The sequence below is a fragment of the Sinocyclocheilus grahami genome, unplaced genomic scaffold (genome assembly GCF_001515645.1).
Source record: "Sinocyclocheilus grahami isolate Dianchi unplaced genomic scaffold, SAMN03320097.WGS_v1.1 scaffold25.1, whole genome shotgun sequence".
Lineage (NCBI taxonomy): Eukaryota > Metazoa > Chordata > Actinopteri > Cypriniformes > Cyprinidae > Sinocyclocheilus > Sinocyclocheilus grahami.
In genome coordinates, this window is record NW_015505204.1 from 4,243,154 (window position 1) to 4,254,197 (window position 11,044).

Genomic DNA, 11,044 nt, shown 5'->3' on the forward strand with positions numbered 1-11,044 from the left:
CTACGACGGATTTCCGTCAGTTCATAAAGACAGTCACTTGCTTCATTCCTGAATGATTCAGCCGTTCAAACAAATCAATTGAATGAATGATTCAGTGATAAAATCAGTGACTTGCCGCCACCTGCTGGTGATTTCATTAAATTTTTAGTGTATAATTTCAGTTATTTGAATCATATTTCTGTATTCAAAATTTTATATTTAAAACATTAATCTCCACATGAATTTATGAATTTAATTGCACTCATGCCACTTCTGAGCCTCATTAAACGTCTGAAAATGTACCTACAAGCCACTTTTGTGTTCTTTTGTGCCACCTCTGTAGTACAAATTAATTTATTAATACTAATTTCATATGATTGGTAACTTATTTGTCTTATTCTACTACTTATTATATTTTGACTGAAAATTTTTCTTTGACCAAACCCCATTCCTCAACCATACCCGTCACACACCCAGCAGTTTTTTTTCTTCTTGTAATTAGGAGAACTTGTCCTCCTAATTAAAAAATTTAGGAGCACCTTCTGATCAATAATAAAAAATTCTGATAAAAAATGTGCCTCCCAAATATGAGGTGACATTTGACTCCTTAAAGTGACTTACAGGAGTATTTTCTTTTTACCTTTGTAATGGCATAATTTTCATCTGTCAAATTTAAAAATGTATGTTTATAATCTTTTTAAAATTTCTATTTAAAACAATATGTAGAATAAGACAATTAAGTTACCAATCATATGAAATTAGTATTAATAAATTAATTTGTACTACAGAGGTGGCACAGAAGAACACAAAAGTGGCTTGTAGGTACATTTTCAGACGTTTAATGAGGCTCAGAAGTGGCATGAGTGCAATTAAATTCATAAATTCATGTGGAGATTAATGTTTTAAATATAAAATTTTGAATACAGAAATATGATTCAAATAACTGAAATTATACACTAAAAATTTAATGAAATCACCAGCAGGTGGCGGCAAGTCACTGATTTTATCACTGAATCATTCATTCAATTGATTTGTTTGAACGGCTGAATCATTCAGGAATGAAGCAAGTGACTGTCTTTATGAACTGACGGAAATCCGTCGTAGTGACGGAACTTTAATCCTAGATTTGAGAGATAGGTGGCGGTAATGCACTTATAAGTCTGCGATTCTCCGAAAAGCAAGACGATGACCCATCACTTGTCGGCTGTCGAGGACGCACGCGCTCAGGACAGTTCAGACTTTGCAGTGCATCAGAGGTAAAAAACGATATAAATACTGTTCAGTTTCTTGCACAGACCGATCATTTTGTGTCTTTACACATCAATGTATCGTCACGAGCCGCAGGGTTTAATTTTTGTTTGTGTATGTTTTTTTTTTTTACTCTCAAAGCCGTGATTCCCATTCACTTTCATTATAAGACTGACAGACTGCAACGGTTTGAGTTAAAAATCTTCGTTTGTGTTCTACTGAAGAAACAAAATCACCTACATCTTGGATGCCCTGCGGGTAAGCAGATAAACATTACATTTTCATTTTTGGGTGAACTATTCTTTTAATAGTAGTAGTCATCTTTATACTTACCTGCGATACCTATTTTAAATGATAAAAGATGAGTAAACAAAATCCGTCTTAAAGCTTGAGACTAAATAATACTGGCTTTAGGCTTACCTTTCCCCTCTTGTTTTAGAATGAATGTAGGCCTGTCCTGTTTTTTCTTCGTCCTCTCAGCAGTTCTTGTTCATTTTTTTAGTATTGAAATTGTCATGTTAACCATACAATTTAAATAAATAAATACATACATACAATACTGTCTTTTATAGGTGTGCCAGGTGGGTGCAGAATCTCAGGAATGCATCTTTGATGGGGATAAGCTTTCAGCGGCTCCATCACAACTATAGGGTGTGCAGTGCACATTTTCACACTAGCCAGTTTAAGAGACCATCTAATGTGTATGTATATACTGAAAAACTTGAAATTGCTTTCAGAAAAATCATAAAGATGCTTAATATTTGGGGACAATAAACTTTTGACTGGTATTGTATCTGTATTTCTCATTGTACCTTGTAGCCATGCAGGATTGAAATGGGATGCAGTGCCCACAATGGTTAATGCTCCTACCCCACCACCCCCACTGGACTTGGTGTTAAAGAGAAAGCCACCAAAGACGCGTCAGGAGTTACCACCAAAGAGACGTAAGATAAATACAGGGATTCTTTGAGATGCCAGTCAAATTTTAGAGTGAAAGCTCAGTCGCTTTAGATTTATTTTAGAGTGTACATCACATTATCCATTTTAGAGTGGAGTGTTATGTGAAAGTAATGAAAATTGTTTTGCTGCACTGTGATTTTAGTTAATAATTTTCCAAATTTGTGTTTGTTTTACAGGTAAAAAAAGTAATATTGTTTACCTGCCAAATACAGGCTCATCCACTGCAGACAGTGTTCAACAACCCACTGGCTCAGAGACCAATATTACCTCTCCTGATGCTTCTGTAGCAAGACCTTCGATATCACTGACTCCACTGTTGCCCCCAATGTCATTGCCAACAGGCCTTGAAGCTGCTGCCAGAGAACATGCCCTGAAGATGAAGATTAGGAGTCTGAAGGTACAGGTGTGCAAACTAAAGGCGGAAGTGAACAGGCTGAAGAAGTCCAGGAAGGCCTGTGTTAATAAGGAGTCAGTGATGAAGCAGTTGAAGAAACTCTTACCAGCCAAAGCATATGCTTTTGTGAGTACACAGATACATATGTTTCAGCGGAAGGCTGATGGTTTTCGGTGGACCACTCAGGACAAAGCTTTCTTCTTGTCTCTGCTACATGACAGTCCAAAGTGTTGCAGGTTGCTGTTTAAAGCGTTTTCTATGCCATCTGTCCACACACTGCAGAAGCTTATGAAGGCTATCGATATTGAGAAGACTATTGGCGAACACAGCTATGCTAGAGTGATTACTGACTGTAAAGTAGATGAAACGGTCACCGTATATGCATATCCACCAGTCACTGCTAATGCGGAAGCCAAAGCTGAACAGGTGGAGCAGCCAATAGACTATACACTTGACCACCAGTTTGATTCCCACCAAATATCTTCTTTTAGTTCTGGAGATCATGGTAAGTGATCTTTGGTTTTTCTGAATTTTTAGATAATTCTATGTACACTACAATAACTTGTTGAGCTGATGGACTGCTTTGTGGTCATCCACTTGACTTGTGAGTCAGATAGGTCAAGGAGAGTACTCAGCCAGGACCGGCTATCTACCTCTAGTAAATCTGAGAATCTCAGAATCCAGGGAAAGTTCTCAGCCAGGACCAGCTATTCTCAAGAACAAAAGAGGTCTAGGCAACTCAGAATCGGTTTATTGTCATGTATATGCATTAACACAAGGAATTTCACTCTGGTTAACAGACTAGCAAATATATACAGACATGCCAAAAGCAAAAACAAACTGTAAAATGAGGTAAGTTAAATAGGCTGAAGAAGACCAGGAATGCCGGTGTTAAAGGGGCCATGAACTGAGAAACCAAAAATTCCATTGATCTTTTGACATAAGAGGTCATTGTACTATAAAACATTCAGAATTGTACTATAAAACATAAGTTTCAGAACTAAAAACTGTTTCATTAGTCTAAAAACAGCTTATACTGAAGGCAGTCTGCCAAAACGGCAGCTTTTGGTATGTTTACTCTATGATGTAATAGAGTGGATAAGCACCGCCTTCACAGAAGATCAACGCCTGCGTCTACATCACTGCCTGTTTAGCCCCGTCCACTGATTCACGCATGTAGTGTAAATAATTAGAAATAGAGGTGAATGCGCAGGTTTATGCAGAAACCAAGCTGTAAAGATGGCTTTGAAGACAACAAGATGTTGTGCAGTGCCAAGTTGTGGAAAAACAGTGTTTGCATTGCCTTCCTTCTGATCCCAACGTTAGGAAAGAGTGAATGAACTTTATTTTTAACGAAGAGCCAGGCCATGTCTGTAAGAACTTGTTCCTTTGTTCACTTAATTTTACTGCGGATTTATTTATAAACAAAACACAATTCGACGCAGGATTTTCAAAAAGAAAAAAGTATTGGATCAGACAGTAATGTGACAAGTGCGAGTAACTGTTTTCATTACGTGGTCACTTGCTTTGTCTCTTCTTACAGATTGTTTTATATGTATTGTTATTTATGCATGTATTATTTTTTGCATTTTCGCCTTTATTACGACAGGACAGATCAGAACTGACAGGAAGCGAAGTAGGAGAGAGATAGGGGGCAGGATTGGGAAAGGTCCTCGAGTCGGGATTCGAACTCGGGATGCCCGTAATGCAATGGCGCTGCCCACAAGGCTATCGGTGCCAACATTTATGTGTTTTTGACCTAAATCACAGCAGCACCTATCTATGAGCAATGTACGCTGTCAAACATACACAACTCTTAGCCGATCATAGCAGTGGGAGTTTACTTCCGAGTTTACAATCCGCCACGCCTATTCAAACAAAGTGTTCTGATGAGGGGGGTTAAAAACAGGCCAGAAAATAGCCTATTACTTCAAAATTGAAAAATAAAAAAACAAAGGCAGTTCATGACCCCTTTAATAAGGAGTCAGTGATGGCTATAATATACAGAGAGGGAAAACATTTAAGGAACACTTGATTAAACGAGTGGAGAAATATATCGGATGCAAACATCTGTAAATAAGTCTGCACTTAATCTTAATATTGTCATATGCCTTATTTTATTTGTGACATATATGTCATTAGGTAAACCTTATAATTAATATTTGTATGTATTTTGTTTTTCCAGAACAGTGATGCTGTGCTGGAGTCTGATGTGAGGGTGTTCTACCAAATCATTTCCTGGACCTGCTGAGTGACATGAGATGAGGCCACCAAGTTTAGCAGCATTTGCCTTTGACCATGATGGAAGTGTACTGGTTTACATAGCTGGGTATATGGCCAGTAAGGTTGTGGGGAAATTCGCAGTCAGTGAAGATGGTCCCTGCAAGGAGTGTAAAATCTTGAACACAGATATCCCTGCTGATTCACATTACGCACTCCTCAAGGACAAGCAGTACACTAACCTCAATTTAGGAGAGAAGAGCCTTAAAGTGCCCAGCATGGCACTGGTGGATTTAGTCATATCTCTGGAGTCTAGCTTCCGAAGACAGAAATAAAGATCAGCTCAGTTATCCACACAGTTAGGCTGGGTGGGAAGCTATTTACCAGTAGGATGGTGATTGTGAGTGAGTGCAGGGGAGTAGTGTGTGACACGGAGAAGTGCAAAAAGTCACTCACCTACATGGTTACTCTTTATACAGATCAGAATCCAAAATTGGCAAATCTCACAGCCAAATTAGAGGCACAATAGAAAATTTCTCAACTTAGTCATGTTGTATTGTCTTGTATATGTTTTATGTTATCAGTTGTGGAATCCAACCATTAAGTACACATTTAAGGTAGGTTTAGCCTACTTTGAGTATTTCCCTTTTATGCAACTCTACACTTTTACTATTACTCCACTAGGTATGAAATATATATTGTACGTTTTAATCCCCTGGAACACACTGCAAACATGATGCATTGCTGTGTCTGTAATAATTGAATAATTAATTTGAGACTGGCTGTAAAAAAAAAAGTTGTTTTTGTTTACATTCTTGCTTTAACGTTAACATTAATATAAGACAATACTGCAAAAACAGTTTACTGTCAAGCTTTTATAATCCTGTTGTCCAACATTCCCAGTTTTTCCAATGCATTTCCTTAATTTAATTTTATGTTGGTATTGGTGTTATTATATTATAGTGTTATAATAGTGGTATTAATATTCAGTGTTTATAATGCTGATACTTGAACTTAAAATAATTTAAACTGAAACTAACATGGTTTCTAAAGAGCAAATGTTTTGTGAAAAAAATGGAAGACTTAAACACAGTCTAAAATAAACTGTTAAATGAATTTGATGATCACTAGTCTAGTGATTGTATGTTATTCTGTGTTGTCATGGATTTCAGCTTAATGTACTTTTCTTTTTTAAACAAAGCAGCTAATATTGCCACAACGAAAAGCTAGTGGACTTGAGACTGGCTGTAAAAAAAAAAGTTGTTTTTGTTTACATTCTTGCTTTAACGTTAACATTAATATAAGACAATATTGCAAAAACAGTTTACTGTCAAGCTTTTATAATCCTGTTGTCCAACATTCCCAGTTTTTCCAATGCATTTCCTTAATTTAATTTTATGTTGGTATTGGTGTTATTATATTATAGTGTTATAATAGTGGTATTAATATTCAGTGTTTATAATGCTGATACTTGAACTTAAAATAATTTAAACTGAAACTAACATGGTTTCTAAAGAGCAAATGTTTTGTGAAAAAAATGGAAGACTTAAACACAGTCTAAAATAAACTGTTAAATGAATTTGATGATCACTAGTCTAGTGATTGTATGTTATTCTGTGTTGTCATGGATTTCAGCTTAATGTACTTTTCTTTTTTAAACAAAGCAGCTAATATTGCCACAACGAAAAGCTAGTGGACTGGATGGAAACATAGGGCTGCTGCTGGGCGCTACTGTTGCAATGGAACAGCCTATTGGCTTTCACTTTACACTAAGTTCTTTGATAATATTTAGACAAATTATGACTGATTAAACCCCTTCACTACTTATAGGACGTAAAAGGGGGTAAACATGAAACAGGCCCTTCAAACATCAACTGGCAAAATATCTACTATAACAAATATTTGGATTTTACATGTTACTTGCAATATATAAAGTTAGAAGTCTAATTACTTCATATGGGCAACAGATAATAAAGATGCCTTTTTAGCCCCAGGCACTGTATACAAGTATAAACTCCAGACACAGCAATAAATAATTACTGCAAAACTCCTAAAATACCACAAAAGTGATAGATTAATATATTATCCAGAGCAATGAATTGACATCATTGCCTGCACAAGACTCTCCTGCCTGATGGAAGTTTATGGGTTATGACATAACCTTGGCCTCACTTCATGAATAACCTACTGCATGCTGTCATAATCAGGTTATGATGACAATCTTAATGCATGCAGGAAGACCCTTAACCTGATCCCAAAAAATAAAGTTCGACTGGGTGTGAGAAAGACTACGTCACCTCTTGAAGAGATTAGTTTGTGTAAACTCTAAAATCCTTTAATTGGGAAAATAATTAATTTTTACCACAAAATATGGTTTAAACAATGTGACTAAGACTGTTTGGTGGAAAATGCTTTGTAAATATATCAACTCTCATATGCATTATTACCCTAACAACCTCACAGTTCAGCAAGACTGCAACTACTGCAGTGAATGTTTACATCTCAGTCTGTTACGCAACTCTAAGCTGCACATGTCAGGCTTACCTTCTTCAGAGGATCCGCACATCATGCCTTTGCCAAGCCCCTTTCCCAACACCCTATAAAGAGCTTAACTATTCCTGCATGCTATTTCCGCAGTGGCTGTGTCTGAAGAAAGAAGTGGATGTTGGGGGCTCTGGAAATAACAGGTAGCCCTAAACATGCAAAAGATCAAGTCCCTTTTTTGTCGCGCTACACATCCAAAACCGAATTCTTGTCCTACGTGCTGCTCTACCTGGTGAAGATGCCTTTCCCGCCTGTAACAAGACCACGGAGTCTTCCCAGCTCGGGCAAAGAGAAACTTTCAGGACTATCACCTGTCATTCTGGTCAAGACCGCGGAAGAGAAAAGTTCTGTGAAGGAACGGCTCAAGAAGTTGAGCAAGAAGGCCACGCCACACAAAGGTAAGCTACCTACCAGTCGGGCCCCTTCTGGCTTGAGGATGGAGGGTAAAAGCACTTGGATTACAACTCCAAGTCCCGCTGATCCTTTAGGTTCCTCGACCCCAACTTCTTCTAAAAGTACTTCTGGCAATAGTACCTCTACAACCAATTTGGCAACAGCCTCCTCAGTGAAATCCTCTAGCAAGAAGATGTTTCCTGTCAGCGTTTCAGCAACAAACATTCCCACAAACTCTTCTAGTCCATGGGCTTCGTCAGGATCAGGCCATGGACTGAATAGTGAATGTAACTTCTCTCTCAACTTGACTCCTGAGGCCACCTTGCTCCTGCAGAAACGTAGCCGTGAGAAGCAGCTCCGTGCCGTCCGTGGCACCGCACCACACCAGAAAGACCGTCTGCATGCCAAGCCAGGTTCTCGATCCAACATCCCACTTGTGAAGATCTCTCTTCTAAACGAGCATCACCGATATGATGATGTGGAATATGAGAAAGATGAACAGAGTGTGGATCAGAGCGTTCTGCTGAAATGTTCTGAATGGTTGCGAGGGGTGGAGAATGCTGCTGGAGCTACAGTCTTGGGTAGAGTGGACAAAATCAGCCAGAAGAGCATTTAACAGATCAGATGCTCCGTGTCCTGTTACTTGTGCTGACTTGAGAAAGGTGGTAGTTTTGAGTAGTGGTCAACTGATATGGGTGCCTTATGGCTGATTATTACTTAGTTTAATGGCAGAAAATGGGATGTACATATAATTGCAACACCTATTTTAAACAAATTTGAACATACAATGTTTACATTTCACAATGAAAGTGAAAACATAAATTGTTGCCAAGGCTACTGGTATATTTTAGACCTGACTCATAGAAAAATAAATGTCCTGTTAATGGACAGAATTATTGGCTGATGCAGCATAATATGGCACCAACAAAGCCAAGGCCATAGGTTTGATTCCCAGCGAATGCATGAATTAAAAATAAAATGCATTCCTTGAATGCAATTTAAATCCCATTTGCTAAATGCATGATGTCATGAAGTCACTGGCCTGGCTAACATATCAGTCTATCACCATTCTTGTGGTATTTTAGGAGTTCTGGACAGATTCTGCAGTAACTATTTATAAGTGGACAACCATGACTAAATCAGTATTGGATTTTTCACATTTCGGCTATTGGTTCACAATGGAAGGAACATTCACAACTGTTTTGGGTATGATCTGACCTCTAAATTAAACACGTACGATTATCCAGAGTTTAAGTGAAATATGCAACCTTACAATGTTGCGTTTATATTTTTGAATTGTATTGCAAATATTCTCTTGAAAAGAGAGCACACTTTAAATTTTTATGGGGATTCATTGCTGTCTGTAAGAATACATCAAGTCTTAACTCTACAGTCGAAGAGCACACATGACTTTGCTGTGTTACTATAAGTGGCTTAAAGGACATGGTTTAGACAGACTTAGCAACTAACAACATCGCCTACTCGTAGCACTTCCTGATCTCATTAACAGAGAGATGCCTTCACTTTTAACCAAACAGCAAACATGGTGGAGGGCATGAGTGGTTATGTTTCTACAACTGCATCAATCTCAAGTAGACATGATAGGAAGTACAGCTAAGGGTTACGCCAACATTTTCCCTGTTTCTTTAGATAACATTTACTAAAATACAGTAAAAACAGTAATAGTTTGCAAAATTATTACAATAAAAATCTTTTTTACACTATTTTAAAATGCAATTTATTCCTGTGAAGGTACAATTCAATAAAATCTTACTGACCCTTGAATGGTAGTCTATGTTAGAATCAAATGTCAAAAGCATGACAACTGTTAAACTGTAAAAGTTACTGTTTAAATGCTACAACTATAATTTAATTAAAGAAATCATAAAATGTAACTTTTTGGCAAACACACTGACTTGATTATTACTTTGGGGGACATTTAAATAATATTTATGGATGTTATCAAGTGACAACAACAAGTAGTCTCGTGATAACATCACAACATTTATTCTGTAGTTTATTTTCTCTGGCAAAGATTAGAAATTACTATCTGAAGCCAAATGGGCAGTTTTGCATGTATTTTACATAGATTACATAGAGTCCAATGAGCTAAACATCCCTCCCATTACAACTCACGACGCAGAGAGATAATTTGATTAACAAAGTAGGTTGAATGCTGCATAACCTCAAAAATAGGTGTGTATCTCAATCTCCTTTGTGTAAACCAGAAATTTACAAAAGGGAAAAAAACTAAACACCCTCCTCTTAAGTGGAACAAAGCATTCAAACTCAAGCTATTTGCTGGAGGACTCCTGACAACCCTTTCACTTCACGTCTAAGCTACTTAACTTAGCACGGTAGGCCAATTGTATATTTTATATACAATTATTTTATATTGAAATAAAATTACCTAGCTATCATTTACAGGTAATTCAGCTTTGAGACTTGGACGTAACATTAAAACAAACATGATGGATGGTATTTCAGATGGATGAGCTAGATGAGACTCAGCTGAAGAATCATGTGGACAGTCTGAAGCAGCAGTTACAGTTTAACAGAGAGAAAACATCTGTCGCGATTCCAGAGTGAGTTTCAAACGTAAAAAGTCTACTGCTTTGGTTTGTTTCAAACCAGTGATTTCCAACTAGGGGTTTATAAACCTTTAACAATTGTTATAAAATTGTGAAGAAATTAAAAAATAAATACATAAAAATAATAATTATCTTTTTTTTTTAAATGCACACTTATATGTATAGATATTCATATATAAATGCAAATCATTGTGTATAAAAATCTGAATACATCTGTTCTGAAAATATTACAATAATATAAATATAGCATTTAAATACGTATTTTGATTTGTGAAGTTCCAAGCTTAGTGAAATAAATTAAGTAAATAATAAGTCTACAGATATTTTGTGTGTGTGTTAAGTTCTATCCTCCTATTATACATTTATTTCCAGGTTAGCTAAATGGATCGAGGAGAAAATGAACGAGGATCCATTTCTGAATCCAGATGTACTGAAGGACAACCCGTGGGTGGAGTCAAGTAAATGTGTTATAATATAGTGCAAGAGCTGTCACTCATCACTATGGCAGCAGGAGTGACTCCACCCACAGTCATGGTTACACTGCCCAACTTTGACTAGGACAAACATGCAAATGTAAATCTGCTTTCTTGTTTACGCTTATCATGCCACAACATTATGAAAAAAAGAAAAAAAACGTGTTATTTAGTGAAAACATGTATTTATAAAAGTGTAAGACAACTATGCAAGAACACAATAAAAAAACAACAAAACAAAG

General features: G+C 36.9%; 3 protein-coding genes across 5 annotated transcripts in view; all 3 read left to right on the plus strand.

The window, feature by feature from the left end:
- Positions 1–5,708, plus strand: part of LOC107565538 (52 kDa repressor of the inhibitor of the protein kinase-like) — a 7,514-nt gene extending 1,806 nt beyond the window's left edge. The window contains exons 2-5 of one of the 2 annotated variants that reach the window (XM_016250797.1): positions 1,800–1,928; positions 2,047–2,171; positions 2,364–2,707; positions 4,767–5,708. In XM_016250797.1, the coding sequence (XP_016106283.1) occupies positions 1,800–1,928; positions 2,047–2,171; positions 2,364–2,707; positions 4,767–4,832 (664 nt within the window). In that variant the 3' untranslated portion in view covers positions 4,833–5,708. Of the gene's footprint in view, positions 1–1,799; positions 1,929–2,046; positions 2,172–2,363; positions 3,087–4,766 lie in introns of both variants that reach the window. The other variant, XM_016250790.1, reaches the window with a different exon arrangement.
- Positions 5,709–7,583: 1,875 nt separating this feature from the next.
- Positions 7,584–8,354, plus strand: LOC107565181 (proline-rich protein 18). The gene has a single exon (XM_016250405.1). The coding sequence runs from the start codon at positions 7,584–7,586 to the stop codon at positions 8,352–8,354; it is 771 nt and encodes a 256-aa protein (XP_016105891.1).
- A 1,101-nt stretch (positions 8,355–9,455) lies between these two features.
- On the plus strand, positions 9,456–11,041 carry gng13a (guanine nucleotide binding protein (G protein), gamma 13a). Of its 2 annotated transcripts, XM_016249562.1 has the most exons (3): positions 9,456–10,095; positions 10,226–10,323; positions 10,702–11,041. In XM_016249562.1, exons 2-3 carry the CDS (start codon positions 10,226–10,228, stop codon positions 10,805–10,807), a joined length of 204 nt encoding a protein of 67 aa, XP_016105048.1. In that variant the 5' UTR covers positions 9,456–10,095; the 3' UTR covers positions 10,808–11,041. The 2 variants fall into 2 exon arrangements, with proteins under 2 accessions (XP_016105048.1, XP_016105039.1); XM_016249553.1 differs by having other exon boundaries at positions 9,456–10,323.
- Positions 11,042–11,044: the final 3 nt, after the last annotated feature.